This window comes from Halichoeres trimaculatus, unplaced genomic scaffold (assembly GCF_033239565.1).
Source record: "Halichoeres trimaculatus isolate MK-OKI-2021-1 unplaced genomic scaffold, fHalTri1.1 fHalTri1_scaffold_23, whole genome shotgun sequence".
In the NCBI taxonomy this organism is placed as follows: Eukaryota; Metazoa; Chordata; class Actinopteri; order Labriformes; family Labridae; genus Halichoeres; species Halichoeres trimaculatus.
Genome location: NW_027437201.1, coordinates 15,066,895 through 15,091,094, shown reverse-complemented (window position 1 = coordinate 15,091,094; position 24,200 = coordinate 15,066,895). Strand labels below are relative to the sequence as shown.

Below are 24,200 nucleotides of genomic sequence, written 5' to 3'. Positions count from 1 at the left end.
CATGGTTACATGTAGGATCTCCAGACAAACACAGGAGCAAAACCAGTTTGGCGTCCACGACCAACAAATGAACCACACAAAGTAATGATTGACCCCAAGTGCAAAAATGACAAATAAGAGATGAAAAATTACAAGAAACCAACAAGGAAGAGAGAGCTGCTGTAACAGGCAGCCAGAACTGGGTGGTGCAGCGCAATAAACATTAACAAGGGGGCTCGGTGCTTGTCGTGATAACCAACTGTGGATTGTCAAGAGATCATTAACATCTTTCCTCTGTCAGATGCAACCCAAACCAACCAATCACGCCTGCTTTCTGAGTAACTTTGGTTAAACTCTTTCTGCTATCACTCTAAAACCTGCATATTACAAAAAGAAAACTCGTAGTGGAAGAGGTTTATAAATACTCCTCCTTGCCTCTCTTCCCTCTGCCTTCATCTGAGAGAACTTTCAGTGTGTAAGCACCGCAGACGAACTTCGCCGCTCCGAGTCTTGTGCGACTCGTTGACTTGCTGAGTCTTTAGCTCTGAATTGACACCGAGACGCGTCTGCTTCCCTCTGATTCAGCGTGAATTTGCATATTTTCAAATTATCTCAGCTTTTGTTGGAAATCTCAGCGGTATTTGCATATCACAATTCCAGTGACTCATCCCTGCGTAATACTGTGTTCCTAAATGGAAAATGCTGCTTTAGGCTCTGGCAGATATTGTAGCAAAAAGCTGCTTCTGTGCTGGAGTTGATGGAGATAAGCCTCTGCTTCCCACCCTGTTAGAAGAACTGAATCCTTGGTCCCTGGTGCCAAGTCTTACATAAGAAAATGAGTGGCTGAGATGCCTATCACGCCCACAGTGCTGACACTCTCTCTTGCTGTGCCATCCTGTGCTCTCAGTCTTATAGTGCATGTTTGAGCTGATCACAGGCTGATTAAAATACTCTGAAAAGGTTCTATGTTTAGAAATTTTTAGCACGCAGCTGAAAGTCGCACTCCTTATTTTTCTCCTCCATGCTTCCTCAGTGTCATGTTGGCAGCATGAGGCTGCAATCCATGCTCCTGTTACTTCAGGAGAGACTTAATGGGAGCATATAACGCTCAGAAGATGAAGACCTGGTGTGACATACAGGAGCTTCGCAAAATAAGGCCTGCACTTTAGGTCTTACTCCATAGGACAACCCCTCAAGCAATCAACCTGGGTTCAAGTCCAGCCGGAGGCCCCTTTCCAGCATTTCACTCCTCACTCTCCCCTTGTTCCTGCTCTGTCGACTGTCCTGTCCCCTCAGCTAAAAGCATAAAAAGCCTGAAAGTAAAACTTTCCAAAAAAATAAAACATAGCTTCTTTACTGGCCAGATAACGGGGTGTTGGCTCATTGTCGGCAAAGCTAAATTCTGCAAAATCATGTCTTTAACTGAATATTTTTGGCCAAATCAAGAGTTAATATCATTTGGTGCCCCAGAAAACATATCATTTGCCAACTGCCTCTTATAATAGCAATTTTGAGCACACAGGCCTGTAAGCTTTATCGTTTCTGTTATTTTCCTTTTTTAATGGTTCTTTTGGTGTCCAAAAAAAATGGATGTTGTCAACTCAAAGTTTGTGTTTGGCACCAAAGACTAACAGATTGGCAAAGTTAAAAAAAATAAATTAGTCCATTTGGTGTTAGAACAAGATGACCTTTGCATCATAATTTCTTGGATAACATGAATTTTATGTCTGAAACCTGTAAGCTTCACTGTTGGAAAAAGTACTGTTGGGCACTAAACATGCTTCAAAAGGAAAAATGTATTTTAATGTTAACATGATGTTGGGAAAGTTTCTTTTCACTGGGGCATGGTGTCTAGTATTAACTGTCCTATTAAATAGAGAAAGTCCATAAGAAGCATAAACAACAGTGTGTTTGTGTTTTCAGTCTTTCATTTGTGGCCATCTCTGTCATTTTTTAGTTGTCAAGTCAATTGCTGCAAATATCAACCAGCCCGATGATTATTTATGTCCTTTTAAAGCTAAATTACAGTTAATCTGCTTTCTAAGAATCAAGATGTCACTTTATGTATGGAACCATGAATCTCCATGGTAAATATTAGGGGTGCACCGATCACAGTTTTCTGGCTGATCATGGATCTTTAAAAAGCCTGACCTGCCAATACCTTTGGGGTCGATACCAATTTTTATTTTTCATTTTATATGACTGTCAGCATATACCTTCAATGTTCCTGTCTTGTTTTATTGAAAATCTTTGAACAATACCTGTGAAACAATAAAATCTTTATGTTTTAACTTAAACAACCAATAAAGTCATGAGTTTTAGGTCGCAGAGCAAAAAGCAACAATGGCTGACTGTCAGACCTTCCTGGAGGTATATAAGATCAGTTTCATATGTAAGGGTGGGCCGATCACTGATCACCTATCACCCAAAATTAAGGAAATCGGCATGTCTAGTAAATATTTACTACTACATCAGTTTACTTGTCCTGTGAGGAAGGACTAAAATTAGTCTGTAAACAACAGTACAATGTGGTCTGTTTCTCTGCTGGTGAGTGTCAAAAAATTAGATCAGTGAACACAAGCAAAAGGACGACAATGGAGATAATGAGGCCACAACAAATAGTCTTAGATATAGATAGAAACCTTATTGTCATTATGCAGAATACAACAAATGTCCATTTGGTAGAATCCCTTAGTGGCAGGAGAATGATAGTTCAAAAAGGCAACAAAAATAAAGTGCAAGTCAGATTAAGTGTTACATAAATTGTTCTAAAAATTGATAAAATATAAATAGACAGAATATAAATACAAGATATAAAAGTAAATTATTGTGAACGAAACTCCAGATTTTAAAGTAATTTCAGTCAGGAGTGTTTTTGAGTTCACTCCTGAAGTCAGTCCAGTCTCCACAGGTTGAACTCTGCTAATTACATTTCTCCCACTGTGAGTGTGTCAGACCCGAATTAAAATAAAAGGCTGGAGCACAAACTCTGGCTGTCAGTTGTGTGACCTCTCTCTGGAGCGCGCTCCTATCTGCTCCGTGCAGATGTTCGCCCTTTTGAACGCTCGCCCTGTCTTTTGTGTTGCAGTGCCGTCGTTCTGGGGGCTGGTGAACTCGGCCTGGAACCTGTGCTCAGTGGGGAAGAGGCAGTCACCTGTCAACATCGAGACCAGCCACATGATCTTTGACCCGTTCCTCACGCCGATAAAGCTGAACACAGGTGGACGTAAGGTAAGGACGAATCACATGCGAACACTCTGCTCTGGCTGTGTTGACTCTCTTTGCTGCTGGTTGCATCACTCAGACGTTGCGTTACGCTGCTCAGTCCCAGTTTCTGTTGTGTGAGTGTGTGCATGTTGTGTTTGGGTGCCATTGTGCTCTGATAAGGTGTGTGTACCTGATCGATTGCTGTTTGTGTTGGCAGACAATGTGAGTTATTTATCCAAGGACCACTCTGCTGGAGATAACACACAGGACAATTCATCTATTCAGAGATGCACAATGCTTGTGTTCTGGTTCAAGAAGGGCTGTGACATTATCTTAAGGGCTTTGCAGCTGAATCCTGCAGCCTGACAGCGGATTAGTCGAGCATATTGTTGTACAGTGGTGCATGGAGTAGGGTGGATCTGTACCAGAGATCTGCTGTTTGCCATATGACGGCAGCTAATTGGGAAGCCTTGCAGATGGGCTGCCTTCAGAAAAGCACAGTTGCATGCTGGGATTAATGGTATGATTAGTTTATGTTTACATGCCAGCAGCAGGTATGTGGTTAGCCTTGGGTAATGATGGAGCATATAGAACACTGTTTACCACCTACAGAGCGCTGCTGCATGAAATAGATGCAAAAATAGCCCCATATTCTGCACATGGACTCCCTCTTTGCACTTTTAATATGAGGCGATTAGTCACTGAGAATTGAATTCCAGCTTTGTGCGGGAGAATAATAGAATTAAAAGATAAGAACACTTGCTCATACATTCCCTCACTGGTGTAGTTTCAGCTTGAAATGAAAATTAAATTTCACAATTCGTCTTCCTGTGAGGGCTCCCCCGCTGCTGCCTCAAGGACTGAGCTTTAAAGAGCAGCTACCCTGCAGCGTGTCCGGTGAGAGGACATCACTCACGGTGCTATAATTTTATTGCTATGTTGATGAATCGTGCAGAAGCAGAGGAGAATCAGTGGAGACAGACAACCCTGTTAGTCAAGGTTGCATCTCAGACAATAAGAGATGAAGCTGGATGCCTCTGACTCATTTGGACGTTTGCTTTCACTCCTGAAACAAGCTGCTTGTGTTTCCCTGACAGGTGATGCCTTACAGTCATAAAAGCTATCAGGGGCCAATCCCGGGCTTTATCCTCGCAGACTTTACAAGCTGTGTGTTCGTCTGTGAGGGCTTTGGATGGTAAAGATGAATGATGGTGCACACGATAATGACATCATGCAGCATACAAGAGGCATCTTCTGACAAAAAAAGAGAAACAAGATGCATTTGTGCAACTTAAAGGTCAGTCTTTAGGCTGTGGGAAGCTTTTATTCTTTTAAGTCAAATTTTCTTTGTTAAAGAAAACCATCAAGTCTTCAGACATGGTTTTACTTTGCAGGATAGTATTTCAATAAAGAAAAAAAATGGACAAACAGTCCAGAAAGTGTTTGTAATTTGGCTCTGAAGAGTCCTCCCTCACGATGATCTCACCTTTGGATCGCACTGAATGCTGGCTTACTCAACAGAATGTATCATGAGGTTTGTGAGTCAGTGTGGAGAATGGGATCAGGCCAGCAGCTTCTCTATATAGAGAATATGACGTACCTTAAAATCCAGGGTATATCAACCATACCGAAGTACAAGACCCAGTCTGTTTTTGGAGTATGGACTACACAATAGGGTATTTGATACAATAAATACAGCTCCAGCACCGAGAACAAAAAGGACCACTAAGCTAATGAGGCTAATAACCAAAAGCTCAAAGACAAATGAAACAATTAGTACAAAGCACAAAGAGTGAGTCAGTAACCACAAAGCTCTGAGAGCTGCTGAAAGTAAAGACTTCAAAACATGCTGCCTGTTCTGTGCCAGTGCTCACAATAATGACACGTTACACTAGAGAACAATGTGCACAACATGAATCTGTTTGAAACAGGAAATTGTGAGAAGCTTGGCTCAGTAAACAAGATATAGATCTGAAATCTCAGATAAGTGCACAAAACCAAAACAGAACATGATGTGCAGGAAAGGTCTCCGGTTTTATGCGACCCTGTTCCTGGGAAAAAAAAGAGGACTCATGTGCTCCTACAGCAACCATGGATTATTGAAAGAAAAGTTTGTTCTTTCCTCAACATACTCACATCTTTTGACAGAGACAAAGTGGTGTTGCTATCTTTTCATTAAACATCATCAAACTTTGTTGATAGAAGTTTCACAAATAGGTGATTCTGGGTTTATTTCAGCCATGCTTTCATTTCTTTTTCAATATAATTTTTAAATCCAGCTCATTGGGGTGTCTGTGACTACATTTCAAGCATTTTCCTTGGAGTGAAGCAGAAGAATATCTTCATATTGTTGCAGAAGCTCATCTGATTAATTTAACAGCCATGCTAAAGGAGTTTTTATGTCATACTACACATCATACCCAGAGCTGTTCCAACACCCCCCAAGCATTCAGGTTTTGTAAGTGAAGTAGACAGAACACATTCTTAGAGATTCCTTCAAAGAAGTCTAAACCTATTCATATTTTCTTCCATTTCATGGGAAAGAAACCCTGAAGTTTGAAGTGATTATTCTCCTGGCTTGTGGATCACTTTTTGGCGATCCTTTCAGACCCTCACACCGTACGCTATTACAGTCCAACTTTCTCATTTATCTCTGCGAAAAGTTTCCAAAAGCCATTTTGGACTCTTTCTTTCTCTGCTGCTTTATCTCCGGCTCTCCTCCCTCTCGGCTCGCTCCCTCTCTGCAGCGGTCTAAATGTAATCTGTTGTGTCTCCATCTCTCCGAGCACCTGAGCTGTCAGCCGGCGAACACGAGGCGGGCTTCACCTTGTCAGTGCTGATTCATCCACGCTCTGTCTCTGGCTGTTTGGCAGCCACTCAGCCTTGGCCAAACACGCTACAGAGAGAACGGTAAAGAGCTTCTGCTCGGGCTCGGCGCAGCTCAGCTCGCCACCTCGACACAGAGAGGGGCTTAAATCTTGCTTTCTGCCTGTGTGTGTGTGTGTTTGTGTGTGTGTGTGGTGTGGGGTGCTGAGGTGAAGATTAACCCTCCCTAACCTCCCCTTTATACACACACACACGCGCACACACACACACACACACATTGTATCTGCATATTGAAGATGAACTTCTGCGCTAATAGATTTCTGTGCAGGCCTGTGTTGTAGCTAATGAATAGTTAAGGCAAATTTAATTGACCTCCAAAGAGAAATTTTAATTAATGACAGAGAGACGAGGCTGTGCTACGAAGGAATCACACTTATCAAAAAGGCTTTATTAATTGAATATTTACTCTGCCATAGATGAGCCGCAATTACTTGAAGAGATTTTAATGAATTTAATCACTTGAAGCTGGGACGGAGGTGGAGAAAAAAAGTGATTTTGGAGTTGTCGCTCCTGCACATTTATGAAAAGCACTTATGAAACAGGATTACGTGTCTTTTGTCCTCATTTTCCTGATTTATTTTGAAACTAAATGCACAGGGAATCTATTAGCACTGAGAATCTGAGGCGTTCTTTACGTTTGGGGACGTGGAGCTCTCTCTTGCTTTTGTTCTGCTCTTTGATGTCAGGTATGCGCAGGAGCTTTGTCTGCGTCTGTGGCAGGCTGTGCGTTCGTAAAAAGGGATATTAAATGATGACATCCTTCTAAATCGCAGCCTAAGTCCAGCTTAAGTCCTGTTTTAAAGCTTTGAATCATACACAAGAGCGAGACAAGCTTTGAATGTGTGTTTAACAAACTTCTGAACATCAGAGAGGATTTTCTGCTTCAGCTTCTGTCGCTTTTTTCTTCTTCTGCTCTTCATGAAACACATCTCACCGCAGTCTGCTGAGGGAATCTGACAAGCATGCATGTTAGTTACTGAGTGTGTGTTTAGAGGACTCTGTGTGTGTGTCACTGGCAGCCCTGAGCTTTCTAATTACAGGCAGTGTTGGGTTGAACAACAAACAGCAGGCTCCTGGTGGCAGCTGTACTTCCACTACGCACAGAAGAAGCTCATTCTTGGGTTTGCCCAGCTGGCCATGCAGCCCACCAATCAGACATCAGTCAGTCAGTCAGCCGGTCACTGAAGCCTGCTCTGCTTTAGTGCTGTGTGTTTGCCAGCAGCTGTGTGTACCTGTGTTGAAGCTGTCAGCAGGCCAGTGCAGGTCCTGCTGTGAGTGTTGGGTGTTTTCCAGGCGGGCTCTCTGCAGATGTTTGTAGGTCACTGAGCGGATCAAACATGTGCCCCTTGCACACATGGATCATGATTTTTAGGCTCTAATATGAGGAGGCAGATGCACAGTGCCCTGTGTCCACTGAGAGTTTCCTCATGACTCATTTTTACTCAGGTTTGCAGGGGCTTATAGGTTCGTGCATGGACATTTCAAGGATTACTTCAGGGGGCGCTGGTCGGCCAATTAGTTTCAGCATGCGTCATATGAACAGATGCTTTAGTCCTTGTTGCTTGTCCGCCTTCACTCTCTACTTACCACATTCCACCACACTAAACTTCTGTCTCAATATGGGATCCGTGCAATAGTCGGTCATCTACACACCCTGATGGGGGCTTTGATTACATAATATTTATGGAAATATTTGATTGTAATGATTTTGCTTCATTAGACAGAAGTCTGGGTCAGCCGATGCTGTGAGGTTGTTTAAGTGTCTGAAAGGTGGCATGACAAACCAAACCAAGCGTCATCCGATAGTCTGAGACCTGCGCTGACAACTCGAGGCGGGAGGCGGCTGTAACTTCCGACCATGAGGCAGAGGGATTCTTCTCGTGTCTGCAGCCCACAGATAGTTGGACGTGTAACAGCAATGTCTGAGCCAGCATCCATGACAAGTCCATCTGTGGGCCTGAATCTCAATTACCCGACAGAGGAGGGAGAAAGGAGGAAGAGAAAGGAGGAAGAGAGAGGAGAAAAAAGGAGGATGGGGATGCACTGGCCCAGATGGCCTAGAGACTTTGCTGCATGCGCCCTGATGGCACAGAAACCTCTTAAAAGTCATGATTCCCTCAACATTCTTAGTTCTGGAAGTTCAGAAAGCAGATATCTTTATAACGCCACAACAGGCAGCTGACAGGGGACAGATGGTTGTTTTCAAGTGTCTTCGCAGCGTACAGAAGATGAGGAAGGTAATTATCCAGATTGATTACTCTCTCCCTCTAACCAAACTTCAGATGTCCAACGTTTTGGAAAAGGGCATTCAGGGAACTTTATCTCCACAAAAAGTTTGGAACAATACTCCAAATTTCCATCACAGCTTTTGAAGTCAAATTGCTTTTCTGACCTTTAATCTTTTTGTGTAGAATTTTAAACAAAAAAAATTGAGTTTGGAGAAATAAAATGTCAACAAAACACAGAATCTATACTGTCAGAGAAGGTCATTATAGTTTTGTATTTTTTATTTTTTGCTTTAATTTTTTTTTCAATATTATAGTTTTCAGTTTAGTTTTTGATTGTTTTTTTGAAGAGCAGGTTTTCTAACTAGTTTTTCTTTTTTTTTTTTAACCATGCAAAGACAGGAGACGCAAACAGGCATAAGTAGTCACAATCCAAAAAACACTGTCTTCATTCAGGAAAGGACCGTAAGCAAGAGGTGTTATGATGCGACCACACTGGCAAACTGTACCGTGCTTAAGCACTCTTCAGCCCTACAGCACATTTTGGATGGCCAGTGTGACCGCAACCATGGCGTGCTTGAGCACGATTCACTTCTCTGCTTTAGCACTCGTCGAGGTGGGCTTTGGCGCGGTTTACTTCATGCACACGCCACGAGCACACCTCTTGACAATGATTTATAAACAAAGCCGGGGTGTTAGAGGGCTGTGTCAGGCAAAAACGACTTCCCATTGTTCAAAAAGTCCCTAAAGTTGTAGCAGTGTTTTCTGTGTCTCACTGTGCTGACTCTTATGAGATCACACTTAATGTAAACAGTCGCTCCACGATGACGTAGGCGGGCATGTGCCTGTGTGCTACTCGCTAAAGTCTGGTTCATATTGGAGTAGTGTAACCCCTGGCCGTACTCTCCAGCGGGGGGAGGAGCGCTGTGGGGGGCAAATGTGCTTAAGCACGACACGATTTGGATAGCCAGTGTAACCGCGCCCTTAAAATAGGCACGTATACAGAACTGGAAGAGTCAAAAAACAGGAATTCAGAAGGGTAAAAGACTGGGAAGTAAGTCTACAAGGAGTGCTGGAAAAAAAAGGTGCAAGTAAATCTAATTAGAGGTCCTTCTGCTGCTTCTTCTTCTTCTTCTTATTTGATGACAATTTGACTTCCAAGACCTTTTTTCTCTCCACTTTTTTTTCTCTTCTAGCAAACTTTAATGTCATACATGCTCTTGTTCAGTGTATGTTTGAGCTTTTTGCTCTTGGCTTCAACATGCTGCTGTCATACCAATATGTCTTCTTGGCCGGCTTGATGAGAGGTGTTACATCTGAGAGCTGTACGTGATGAGGGGAGTGTGTGCAGAACGTGTGTGTGAATGCATGTGGAAGCATTACTCACAGAGAAGTGGGTCAAAGTTAATTCCTCTCCTGTCAGGCAGGGGGAGGACTGAAACTCTGCACTGCATGATGCACAGGACAGACTGACACACAAGCACTGGGCTATAGAAAGGCCTCCCATGGCACTGATAAGGAAATGTAACAAAATCCATAAGTCCAACAAGAGCCATATTTCTTTTTCTTTTTTCATATCTTTTTTTGTTTGTTTTGTTTTGTTTCCGTTAATCCAAAAAGGATGTGGTTCTCTGATGTCCCTTCACAGCCTAACCAAACTCAGTACACGCCCTTCTCCTCTGTATTTCTAATTTAGTGTTTGCGTCTTCTACCCCCTGTAAAAACATGATGCAGCTCAAATTTGTTATAATGGAGCAGAAAGGTATCTTAGTTGTGAAACTTTTACTAACTTTTTAATTTAACTGAAATTAGGTGAACGTATGGATCTCTCTCCAATAATAAATTAGAAGTTTAAGAGAATTAATTAGCAGCTTCGCTGTAGAATAACCTCCTTTCACGTCTGCAGAGATTATTTTCATCATTAACAATGGGTGAGGAAACAGCCTTAATGTGTTCAGACACAGAGGACTTCCTCACAGCTCTCTAACTGGGTCAGCAGCTCCGTGATAGTTCCTCCAAATACAACCTGTGTGTGAAACATGCGTCCAATCTAACCAAATCAGGCTGCAGTAATTGATGAAGTCAGGCCGGAGCCCGCTGGGACCCGGGGACTCTTTGTTGCTGATGAAGACGAATTATTTAACCTAACAAGGTTTCCAGACTTCCTAGAACTTACGACACGACATTCAGTAATTAAAGTGTGGTTACTGGTGGGTTCGTCACACCTACAGTCTCACACACACACATACAGACAGATACAGACATCAGACCAGGCAAGGGTGACATAGTTTTATTTCAGTGGCTCAATTTCTCACACTGTAGATGCAAAGTTGGGAAGCAATGCTGCTGGATTTTCAAACCTCTACATATTATTGATTGCCACAACATCCTCACGAGAGCTTAATGAGATATTTGTGAGAGTTGCATAAATGATGAGGTCACCGCATAAGGATCTCTTTACGATCCCATGACACATTGGAGACCTCAAACACCAAGGTCTGCCCCCAAAAGGCCTCCAGAGGGCTGGCCAATCAGAGGAGAGGGGGTTTGATTAGTGGAAATCCTTAAAAAGACAGTGCCTTAAATGAAGCTTTTCAGACACAAATGAGAAAAAATCACATAAAGTTACTACAGGAACACCAGAGGGACAAGTAAAGACTGTAAAATAGCAAAATTCCCATTGACCCCAGTTGATGCACATGCAGGTACTTGTGTTATTAGCCATTTTCAGCCCCATATTTAGCAATCTGTATGTTTTTCTATGGTCTTTTTGGGCTCAACAGCCTTAGATGTTGCATCAAATGGCAACCTATTTCAGTGCAACGTCTCCCCTAAAACCTTGGCTTTGCTTGTGTGTCTCTTTTTTTTATCACACAGTGAATAAACTGACCTTTAAACGCTTTTGGATTCTATATTTTGCCTGTCAAACACCTCTGCTTTTCTAATCCCTGTCCACTCGCACCTGTATGTGCGGCTCACGTTGCTGTCATCTGAATCTACATGTTTTTCACCACTGATCTCCCATCCATCACCGCGCTGACGGCCAGCCAGAGGCCTCAGCTCATATATCCGTCAGCGGGGACAAGATGGATGAGCGTCCACCTTCTCCATCACTCCTCTCCTCCTCTTACACACTCCCTTCTTCTCCCTCTCTCCATAATCCCGTACTCTCATCAGTCATTTCACCTCCGTCTCGCACCGTAATGGCGGAGTAATGATAGACCTGTTTATACGGGCCCTGTATTTCAGAAGGCAGAGATACATAATTGAGACTCATTTTCCCCGATGGCAGCTGATGTTGTTTGAATACTGCTCTGCGTTTTTCTCAGAAAGCCGGCATTACAGATATAAGCCAACACTTGCACACACGCTGCATGAATCACTATCCAGTGTTGGAAGGACACACAGAGAGCTCCAGCACCTTCTGGTCACACTTTTGTCTGGGTAACCTGTCTTTTTATTTCACAGCACCTGCACCGAAGCTTTGAGTCAATGTTTACTTAAATCAACACATTTAGAACAGCAAATTAATTCAATTGCTGTTTGCCAAAACCAGTTTGACATTTTGTTAATGCCAGCCTGCAGGGGAACAGAAGTCACAATCATTACAGTCAACACAGAAAGTGTTTTCATGTGTGTGAGCTGCTCTGAATGAAAGAAGAATCAGAGGCTTTTTGAGGCACATTTACAGGTCTTTACGCCTGATTTTGTTTTCTTTCTTTTTCAGTTAGAAACCTGTTTGAGCTTCAGGCTTGGTAGGTTTTGTTATTAGTCAACCATTAGTGTCTGTTTTATTCCCTACTTAAAGATACTATGAGGAGGATCTGTTTTAATTGCACTCCCTCGCCACCTTCTGGCCCGGAGTCTCACGTACACTGTCGTAAATTACTTTCAGCGAGGCATGTCTTCATTTTGGAATTAAATGAAAACAAATTCTCTTTGTTCAAGACAACTTTTTTACTGGATACAACGCGCCAGGGTAAGATATTTATCAGTACAGTTATTTAGTGTTATGGTTTGAAACGTGACATCATGCAAACGTTGTAGTAGCCAGCTATATTTAGTGAAATCGGCAGCCAGGTGCTCCGACCTAACTGTAGGCTAATGTGACAACAAGTAAACACTGTCAGTTTGTAAGTAGTTTAGTATGTTTATATTTTGCGCAGCTGAAAGACCAGTGCTCCAAGCCAAGTCTGTAATGAGTAACATTAGAAAAATCCTGGTAAGTTATGTCCTGCCAGTCATCTACCAAGCAGAGAAAGAGGCTAATTCAGCTTGGGCTGTAACACTCTCCCGCTCCTGTATCCACCACCACTACAAAATTAGTCATAGAAATAATTTTCTATAGAGAAAAGCACAGATTTCTGTGTTTTATCTCTTCTCACGACTGAACTTCGTCAGATGGCGTTGTGTTGTTTTAGAGACCCAGACGTGCCGTAAATCAATCAGGTCCTGGTCGGCCGGATTAGGAAGCCAAGAAGTAGCAATTTAAAATAACCTGTAACCAGGTTTGGAGCTGATAATCTCATTTTAAAGTGTAGATTACAATCAGGCATATATCTAGAAGGGAGACTTTTCAAGATCACTTTCAAACTCCTCACAGCTCCTTTAAAGCTTCTGTGAGCAACCTTCAGGTAGCACCAATGTTGTTGCCCCCTTTTGGACAAAGAGGAGCCTTACTTGTACATGTTTGAGGATATTTCAAACAGAAGCTCACCTCCAGCTTGTTTGTAACAATCAAAATAATTGACCTTTGGGAATCTTCTGTTAGGAAAGTCTGTTTCTGTGGTGTGGAGTTTGACTGACACCTACCCCCTGGTGGCTATTACAGCAACTTGGTGTCACCACTTGGAAATCTTTCCAATTCCTCACTGGAGGTATAAACATGTTTGGTATCTTTAGGGTTTCTGTTAGCTTGGTGTTTCCTCTTTTGTAAAAGTAGTCAGTCTGAAACATGTACTCAGCTAATTTTTTTGGATAATAATTTAATTTCAGAAGTTTAGCTAACAGGTAATGTTGAGCCTTATACTTACTTAGCCTATAGTCTCTATAAACATGGACATAAACTTGGCAACACCAGTTTCTCCAACCAAATTAAAGCGAGTACAAAATAGCAAAGATTTGAAGCTAAGGCCTTGGCCTAGCCACTTAGCTAACAGCCTATTAGCAACTTTGTCTGTCAAATCATCATGGATATCTTCTTCTTATGTCCCCTTTTAAGGGTTGGTAAGACAGGTCTCTTGGTTCTGATTTTGTGTTCCACAGATCGACTTGAGACAGTTTTTATGTCAGATACCCTTCCTGACATAACTCTTCCCATTTATGTGGGCTTGGGACTGGCTCTGATAGGAAGACTGGCATGTTAATGTCTTCCTAAAAGGCTAAAAGACACTTAAGTATTTGACTTTAAACAACCTTTAGAGTGAGGGACAACAACTCGATTGCTGAGTGTCGCTAAGAGCTTGAGCCACCGCTGCTCCCAAATCTTAACAGATTTGTTCCTTTATGAGGAATCTGTCCTGTGAAGCTGTTTTGAATAATGGAAAGAGGACATCTTGAAATCGGTTGTCATGAGAAGATGTTGGATGACTTGTTCAGTAAGTTGAGGTAACATAACAGGGCTCTATCTAGAGACTAAAAACAAACCGATATCTTCTCAGGTGGGCCACGTGACAAATCCATTAGAAGCTGACAATGTTCCTGAGAACAGATGTAATAATTGTTTCATGACTTTTAGACTTACATGCACAAACAAGAACATCACAAGTCTTTCAAACAGCGCTACCTCTGTCTTTGTGGCGTCCTGAGGATCTAGCCTCCTCCTACACAGCTGCATTAAGTGATACTGATGACATAATGAGGCATTTTGAAATGCTATCGGAGCTGTAGGGATGCACTTAAGGGACTGACACACTGCCGGAAAGATATTAAATATGAACGCTGCTGTATTGCTAAAAATAATGACATTCTCATTTACAACATGAAGTATCGACACCGGGGTCAGGTCTGAGGACACGCAGCTCTTCCAGGCATCAGCAGAACTGTACTCGCTGTGACTGTTGTGCTCATGTCACTTAAAAGGTTTCCTGACAAATTAAATAAAACATTTTGTTCAGAGAGTCAAACAGATGTCCTGCTGAGGTTAGAACAGAGTGAAGAGGTTCAGAAAAATGGAAGCTGTTTTTCTTCACGTTAAACCTCCTCCTCCTCTTCCCTCGTCTTTTTTTTATCAATCTTTATTTTCCATTTTGTGAATAATTACCCGTTCTCCAAAGCCTTTCTGTGTCTCTATCAGCCGCTGCTCTTCTCCTGTCTTAGTCGATGGATGTTTTTTTTTTCCGTCCTCTCTATCAGTTCAATAGTTTTCCATTTTATAAGGTTAGCGCTGACGTAGATTGAAATACATTGCAGCAGCTCTCCAAATCCAATTGCGTGTGTCCGTCTTTTTCAGCCCTCATGCACAGGCAGAAAGGGATTCATAATGTCTGAGGCTTTTATCTCCGCCAGAGTTTTACCATAACTGAAATGCTACGAGTTACGCCTCTCTAAATGCACATCCACTTGCTGTGTTATCTACCTTCCCTTTCTCTTCATCCAGTCCACCTGACTTCCCCCGCTCCCTCGAGGCGCTCTCGGCTTAGCGAGGAACAAAATATGTAAAATTGGAGACCTGCTTTTACAGTTCTGGTTTTTGACATTTTGTACCAGCCCTAACAAGCTCTCTTTGCTTTCAGGATTACTTCACCATGCATGTCATGTTGAATATTTATTCTCAGCGACGTCGAAGACAATAAAGCGAGGCAGCAGCTCTCAGAGCTGGACTGTTTTGCTAAATGGATCTGTGTTTTGTCATTGTGTGGCCTTTTTGGGGCCGAAGAGCAATACTTGGCTTGATTAAGATGTAGATAACTGCTGCACTAATCAGCACTCTTTCCTCACCTTCCTCCCCCCGCTCCTCCTCCTTTTCTCTCGCTTCATCCCTGTTCGTTCTAATGATGCCCAACCTGAACCTCTCCTCTCCCCTCCTCTTTCATTTGAGCCCAGGCCATTATGGCAGACAGTGAGTTAATGAACAGCAAATGGGAGAGGAGAATGGTATTAATCATCTCTGGGCTGCTGTGTGCTCTATTATCACTCAGCTTCTTTCATCTCGGTGTAACCTTTCTGCTCCTTCCACCTCGTCTTCTGCTCAGCGCCTGATGCCTCTGAGTGCTTTCAGGTTCCCCTCGGGTTAGAGAATGTTTCTGGAACATTAAGAAACGTTTAACTGGAAAGGCACGAAAGCTGATAAGGTATCATGGGATGCCTGGAAATATGAAGCAATGCCACCTTCACTTTCTTAACAGGATAAACCTCAATGTGGAGTCAGTTTTTCCAGTTTCAGATAAAACTTAAGTGATATTTTCTGCACAATCTAAATAAAACTTTTCCACTACAGCTGGAAAATGTAAAATGACTCATTGTGGAAAGTTAAGATGAGCTTGCTGATGAGCTGCAGATGAGTTGTAGCAGGTCCTCAATGTGCAGAATGTCACATCTTGTTATGCTGCTTGTCATGCTTGATGAAATATTCAGCAAATATTCAAAATGAGATAAGAAATACGTGATTACATTTTGGAGGTGATCTGGATCACCATCTGGATTCAGGACTTTTTCAAAGGATTCTTTATCATTGTGAGATAGGACTGTTATCACCATATGTGTATATAACTCCACGATAAATGGTCGGATTGCTTTGCAAAACAATACAAGACAAGGTCACCATAATTTCTGACAGATGTAAAAGTACAATCCATGTCCTGGCAATATTCTGGATACGAAGAAAAACAAATTATCTTAAAAACCTGCAACTAAAACCAAATTGTAGCAGACAGTCTGCTGAAAGGGAGTGGGACATTAAAGTGGGACTAAAGTGTTGCGTGACAATAACAATATGCTTGGGAGAGGTCTGCGCTCTCTGAGTGCTTTTCTAGATATAATTTGACTTTTGCAAGCATTTAAAACACTGGATCTAATGGACTAAAACCCACAACCCAGTGAGAAGGAACCAAGATTTAAAGGTTGTGAGATATGGCTTTGATTTTTCTTCGCTATGGCAAACGACAAGATAATAAAACGATCTATTTTCAGGGCCGCTAGTCCCAAAACTGTCTGCAGGATCGGGTTGTAACCGTGCTCATAATGTGTGGTTTGACCTCGCCATGAGAGGTGATCAGAAATGGAATTTCTATAAAGTTGACTCACACATGAAGAGGATCTTCTTTGAAATGATGAGACGTAGTTCAGAGGTGTGAGATTTTTTTTTATGACACTCTTGCAGCTGAGAGTGGAGCAGACTTACAATCAATCGCCAAGGATGTTGGCTGTCTGGGAGGGCCGCTCTCACTCTCATCACCAAGGTCCTTCGGAGCCGAATTTAATGCTCGCACTTCTGTGTGTGTGCATGAAGGTGTGTGTGTGAATCAAACATACTCACCTCTATGTGTGTGTGTGTGTGTGAATGTAGCCCGCCGGCTCTCTGTCTCTGGGCCGAGGAGGTGAAGGACGGGGTCGGGAAAAGAGCGAGGGGCCTCAGGATGGACGTGATCCTGCTGCTAATGATGCTGAGGCTGACTCAGAATCTACGCTCCTGTCCAGCTCCAGATCCTGTCCTTAGTTAGCCTGAAATCTATGATCCATAGATCTTCTGGAATATAATGGTGCCTGAAAAGACTCTCTCACATTCTCTTCTAAAACTGACCGATACGAAGGACCCAAAGTTCTGTCTCACTACTTTATGGAGTTCATAAAGTCTGTGGCACATTTTTGTATCATCTTTCCATCTTCATCCTTTTCCTCACTTTTCCAAGGGTTGCAAGGCAGGATGATGACTAGAATATGAAGGATTAAGCAGGTAAAAGTGCCATCTTCATTTTATGGGACCATAAATGAAAGGTTTCTCCATATTTGCTTGTTTCAGGCTCCATTTGTTGGGGAGTTTTAAGGACAGGTGGTATTTCAGCGTTATGTTCCAAATGCTTGAAAATGTCAGCAGCATTTATGCAGATAAAGCCAGGATGCTGCGCTAAATCCTCCATTTAAATAAAACACAATAACCATGTTGTGCTCAGAAACCGTCCTGCAGAGGAACACATGGACAGCAGGTGATTCTGCCGTCTTTAAATGTTGTTTGTGCAGAAGAAGGAGCACAAACACTCATTAAACACATGTTGGAATAAAGGGCGGTGTTACACAGACGCTGTGTCCTACCACCTGCTGACATCAGAAACAGTCTGGGATTGTGGCGCTGTCGCCTCCTCCTGTGAGCATTCAGAGGAGTGTGCTACAGACGTGTATCACTAATGACAAATGAAGGACAGGTAGCTGTTCCCTCCACCTGCTCCTCCTCTGCATCACACTTTCACTCTCTTGTAACAAAATGGAGGTGATTTCCCCGTCAAGGTTCTGTCACTGTCAGAGTTCTTCCCCCCACATTTCTGTCTCTTGCATTTTTTACATCAGCGACACAAAGTGCATAAGTAGTCCTTTGAGAGGTAAACAGCTCGAGGACGCATTCATTATACTCGGGTGACGGGAATTCATTTCACATGTGAAGAAATTCAGGTTTAGAGGAAAGCTATCGTGGGCAAAAAGCAGACATTTGCCAAAAGCTGTTTGCTTTCAGGGCTGTGCTTCATGAGCAGGGAGCGTCTCCCTGTGCAGTACAGTGCATATGAAGTGTCAGCAGTTTGCAGAGTATACAGTCCCCCTCCATAAAGGAAGGCTTGAAGATCACAGGGAGGCTTGCTGCTCTTGATGTTTGCTTAGTTCTGCCCTTTTTTCTGGTTTTCCTTCAGCTCTGCATTGAGCAGCTCACTGCAGTCTTCTCACACCTCAGCAGCTCTGGAGTACGACTTACGTGGTCACACTTCAGTCATAACATGCAATACAGAATTTAACTCGCTTTTTTTTTTAATGACAAAAAGCATGCATATCTCCCTCATGAGTTGAGTTTGTACAGATGATCCTGGAGAGGCTATTTTTGCGTGCTGATGCAATTCAGATGTAACAAAAAAAGTCTAGTAAATGTTGTTGAACCCAGAGTATAACTGCAGGCCCTTGTGGACGATTTCTGAAAAATGCACAAATGTTAGAATAAAGAAAACCCTGCAGAATAATGAAGCTGTAGCTTTAAGGAGGGATAAAAAGGAGGAATGCATCTCGATGTAACTGTCATGGTTTCAAAGTTCCGTTCATGTGTGAAGATCATTTATTAACCAGGTGGTTCTTCTTCCGACTGACTGATGAGATTAAAGTCACCCAGGTTATCTCTATCCTATGAATAATTTAAGAGAAACATGCATGAAGAAACCCCCAGCTCCCAAACAGAGGATTGACTCCACAAACCAAGGAGATAAACTTTATTTCCTCATTTTCATAACTCCACATTAATCCTTTCCTGACACTTCTTCAATGAAGTTAAGAAGAAAAAAGCACAAGATGTTGGAATTGAAGGACGCACCAGGGAAAACCTGAACATTGTGTCTCTGCAAGGCTCAAAACTGAAAAGTTGAGATGCAACTTCTGAGCCCCTCATAAAATGTTTTCCAAACCTGATCACATCTCTTATCTCAGAGAAAAAGAGGCAAACCATTTCAAGTGAAAGTTAAGTTAAAAGATTGCTTTTGTCAAAGGCTGTATTTTCTGCAACCAAACCTCTCACTTTGCTCCCAGACTGATTTTGTTGCAGCATTATTTCTCCAGATGACTCTTACTTTCACCATGGAATGATATTGAAGACATGACGTCTAAAGCTGCAGAAATAAGTCAGGTGAAGAAAAAAAAAAAGACCTCAAGCTCTGCCTCTGACATTCATTGTAAGCCAGTGCAGCAATTTTAGCAGGAATGAGTCTTTGAAGTTGCATGAATGGGGCTGAGATCAGGCATGTCAGGGGGCCTATGAGGTATGAACACATCAGAACAAATTTTAGCTTACATTAGCTTTCAGCAACACCAGATCTGTCCACTCTGTACGCTGAACCGCGTTTAGGGGGAATTTAACATGACGCAAACAGAAAAATGTACAAAAGGAAGGAAAGAGCTCGACATGCAGGCTGCCAGCACATTACAGCATTCAGCGGGATTATCAGCTGAGAGGGAGAGTGATAAGAAACTGTGTCTGTACATACTGTAGAGAGGACTGCGGCTTACATCAGAGCTGCTGTCTGTTTGATTTAAACGACTTATGGTATGGAGGCAGAGTGTGTGTGGACATGTTTGCATTTGCACTGCAACTGTGCAAGTATGGCTGCATGGAAATTGTACAAAGGATTCATGTGGATTGAATACTATTGAGTTTTAACTCTGGACTGAAAACTAAGAGCTCAAGATTTGGCATTTTGGCAGTTCCCATTGTTTCCATTTTCAATACAAAGAGCCCTGTATTTGGGTCAGGGGAGGAGTGGGTGGTAGGGATGAGCATTTCAAACCAAAATACTTTTTTAATTAGTCACTGGCACCTGTTCAGCAAGTGGTCTAATGTACGTCCACTTTTTGCTTTTTGCTGCTGTCAGGGTTCTTCTTCTCCTGTTATATATGCAATGTTGTCAGGAAACAGATGTAGGAAATGAATATAACATATAACCCTTTAAAACCTATCAGAGTCCCCTCACAAGTGCTTTTTAAATTACCGTAACTCTCCAACTGTTTTGGCACGCAAAATTATCTTGACAACCCCTCAAAGAAGACAAGACAAGCCTTACATTGGAATCTGGAGTATCACGGCACTGCAAAGGTATCCATGGGCAATGGTGACCAACTGGTAATTATTGATGTAAGCTGTTTTCATTACCGTAACTCTTCAACTATTTGGGCAAGCAAAAAAAAAAAAAAATTGAATAGTTCCTGAAAGAAGAGTAGAGGAGCTTCCCAGGCATGATCTCTGACTCTTTCAAGGACAAAAAAACAAGTCCAGGTGTCCTGTATGATATGTGGAGGATAAAGGGATAACAAGCAGACATCAGTAAAATGATCCCAAAACCGTATTTTTTTCCAATAAGATAGTATTCATAATAATGCATCAAGTTTTAATTGAATGACAAATATTCAATGTTTGGAATCAGGACCTACATTTGGCAGGAAGTAGTAGACGTTGTTTCAGTTGCAGTCTGATTCAACGTGATGTCTTCCACACATGATTTTTCTGAGCCAACCCAAGTGCTTTTGCAAAACATTTTACCATTCTATTTTCTCTGCCCTTGCTCGCTACTCTTTGTGTTGCAAGTACTGTCCGACCGATGCTCTGCAAAGTATGATCACTATAGGAGAGTCTTCCCTGTAAGGCACAGATTATAGAGACATCTCATGTAAAAGGTATTGAATTGAACTCAGATTATTTATTTTCAACACGTGAAAGAAAATAATAAACAAAAGGAATCAAGAGACAGAGTCAAAACAGAGAAAACTTTGCAGTTTTTCAAATAATGCAAAAAACAAACAAAATAGATAAATAAAAAACAGACTGCTAAATCACAGGTTTGAGGTTTTTTATATATTAATAAAGAAGTGGATGGAGGTAAAACTTACTGATTTTAACCCCGTCTATATTGTTGATAAATAAACTTATCTAGCCACCTTTCTTTATTTGCACTCACAGACATTAACTAGAAACATCTCTTCTTAGAGATTCTCTAAACTCCAATGAAATTCATTGAATGTTCATATAATTCATTTTGACTTATTGTCTAAAAGCACTGCATCAACACAAAGGTGCAGTGAATAGAAACATTATTTATCCCTCCTGTCAGTGAGGCGACAGTGGCCTTTGAGAACAAGAAGCCGCTGTCATGTATGATAAAAATAAAACTGACGTTGCTTAACTTCCACTCATTGTGAGCTTGGAAGCCAAAATGCCACGCCTCCACGTATCACCTGACGTATCACGCTGGTGCAGCAGAGATGTGCACAGAAGTGACCTGACTGTTAGCAACACATTAAACTCACTGATGGTGTACAGTAACAGGCTGTAAAACTAAGCTGTGTAAAAATAGTCAGCCATGAGTGAGATTTATGAGTCAGAGAAGTACAGGAGCAGTGTTTAAAGCAAGATGAATCATGGAGATTTGCAAATTGTATTCTTATTTTTTCTATTTGGTCGAGGGAATAATTTTGTTATCAACTTGTTTTCATGCACCTTGCTGTGCTAGGGATTGGTTCTTATTTAATGCACATTAACTATCATATTTAACCAGTCCATCTTATCTCAGTATATTACGGTGTATGAGCATCTTATTTCATGACCTTCCCAGAGGAAAGCATCGCTGTTAGAGCTCATTCTTCAAAAAGTCAGGCCTTAAGAACAGGTAAATTAATCCTACTCCATGTCCGCACACTCTGACATCAAGATGAAACATAATGTTCAATTTAACCTGACTTAATGTCAACATGTCCTGACCTGTTAACTGCAGAGCTGTGCTGATATGACACGGCGCCCTCAGGAAAAGGTCAATCAATACTTTGTACCATGAACGTACTCAAACAGTGTTAAAACAGCTGTGCAGTAACCTGACCTGAGTCTAACTGAGAGTGTTAAAGGCGCTAACATAGCACATCACCCTCACAAACGGATCAGCATCGTTTGTGAAGTGAAAGAGGCAAATACGATCTCCACAGATCCAAAAACCAACACATTAGTCATCCTTCAGCTCCTGATCTTCCAGCCATTTGGCCTCCTCTGCTGTTCCTGCAGATTTCCTTTAGCATCACGGCGCAGCAGACTGTAGCCGTCTTCAGAATATTCACAGGATTTTGCTAATTTAGCATGTAAACAACATATGCTTCTCTGTCAGACTGAGGCCAGGCATAAAGAGCCTCTGTCATCTTCTCCGTGTTTCCTTTAAGGCGAGTTGTTTACCCTCCTTTTCTTTGCTCTGCAGCATGCAGAGCTAATGAGAGACCAGGGGGGTATGAAGATTCAGTGGGGGGGCAGGCAAATGTGACCTTTAAGAGCTCACCATCGTCTCAATGTGTGTGTGGAAGAGACCGTATGTGAGCTCTTCACAGACTGTGCTCTGAGGGGGTCCTGCTCTACAGGTTGGGGGTTAAAGATGTGGGTGGAGAGATGCACAAAAAGGTCACAGTGATGGAGGAAGTGATCGGTGGATTTAGTGCATGCGAATTTAGCTGAAAGAAATGTTCTCTGTTCTGATCTCTGCGGTGGGATGGCTCTGGAAAAGGCTCAAGAACCATCAGATCGATCGGTGTGTGTTTGTAGAGAAACTGAGTATCCCATTAGTGCTCTGACTTCCACGGATTCGACCCCAGCTTTTGACCTCCTGCTCCCTCTGACCGCTCCTCATTCTCACGTTAACCCTTAGCTGCTGACCCTGGTGCTAACAAGCTCACTCACCGGCGGTAATGACGGTCTTGACATGTGCTCCTCAGCAGAGGGCAGATTCACTTTTAGCCCCTGGGCAACTTGGAGCCAACTCCCAGCACTTCTCTTTTTAATTACTGCCACTGCTCTGAGCTGCAGAGTCTGCCTCTGCCAAGTACAGTCAGACCGAGTTTGAAGTGAAGAATTAAGGATACTATGGACTCTTTTCATGCCACAATAACAGCCAGTCCATGAAGATCCTGTTTCCTCTTAGATCTTTATTCTAATCAGGGAGGAAAGCTTTTTAAGATGCATTCAGACGATCCATCACCAACGCTCTCTGCTGAATTCTAAATGTTTTTATTGGCTGAGCAGCTCCTCCAGGCGGCCTCAGACAGGTTTCGTTGTAGGTTTTACAGATGGACCCCCCTGGAGCTGAGGAGTACACACACACACAGGCACGCCGAAAATGATTTATTGGAATCAACGATGAACTCTTTGAAAGCAGATTTCTTTTTTTTTTTTTACTTTACGACTGATGGTTCAAAGAGCTGCAAATTTACACTGAATGTATCAAGAGACATTAAGAATAGTGAACACTGAGTCTGAGTGTGACAAACCTGAGTTAGCTGGAGGTTTATGAGACTGTTTCTGCAGACAAAAAAACATGTTTTACTTTAGTTTTAACCTTTTATCGCTGCTTTTCTCCATTCTCCATTTTGTTCTCGCTCTGTCTTGAGTGCCTGTACGCCTTCAGTCTGCAGCGCGGCGTGTGCAGCCCTGTCCCTCTATTCATTTGTCACACTTATGGGTAAAACCTTGAGAGTGCAGCATGCTTTAGCAGCCCTGCAGAAACTGCACTTCAGCACAGATTAAAAGATTGATGACCGGAGTCAAGAGAAAATGAGCCCAACATCAGATTTCCATTTGACTCTGTTTGACTTTGGCACACGGCCTGGACACTTACACCTGTGCTTGGTGTCTTTGGCTGATTCCTGAACGTATTTAAGAGTTGGAAAGGCTTGATGTGTAAAACCACATCTTCCTGGGTGAAGATCAAACCCTCCTAAAGTCAGGAGAATAATCAAGTGAGCTATTTATGTAGAGTTTGGGGCTTAGTCCTCAGTTTGACCAGCAGCTTTTTATTTGAGCGATGAGCCTCGATGGTGTGCGTAAACAAGGTCATGTTCTTCTAACAGGACAAAATATCACTAATCCTCCATCCCACAGCTTTCAACACTTTTCTTAAGTCGTGAATCTTAAACTACTGGTGTGTTTAACCTGAAATCACTGCCCAGAGAGTTTAAACCTCCGAATCTGATCTGAGAACCTTTTTCATTCATATGTTGATGAAAGCTGAAATGAAGGAGAACTCTTTCTCACGTTTTTCCACCCTTTTCCATCTCACACTTCCTCCTCTCTGCTCTGTCACTGTTAATTGCTTCCCCTCCACCTGCCCGCTCTTGATTTCCACCTGTCTTATTGTGTGATGTGATTAAAATGTAAAACTCTGCAGAGGACGAGGCTGCGGCGACGCGTTGCTCCTCCAT

The 24,200-nt window shown here is 42.3% G+C and overlaps 1 protein-coding gene across 4 annotated transcripts in view; it reads left to right on the top strand.

The window, feature by feature from the left end:
* The window catches only part of ca10a (carbonic anhydrase Xa), a 437,188-nt gene that overhangs the window by 321,770 nt on the left and 91,218 nt on the right, over positions 1-24,200 (top strand). For all 4 annotated transcript variants that reach the window (XM_074663964.1, XM_074663962.1, XM_074663963.1 and 1 more), the window contains one exon: positions 3,068-3,210. In XM_074663964.1, coding sequence (XP_074520065.1) covers positions 3,068-3,210 — 143 coding nt within the window. The remainder of the gene's footprint in view (positions 1-3,067; positions 3,211-24,200) is intronic.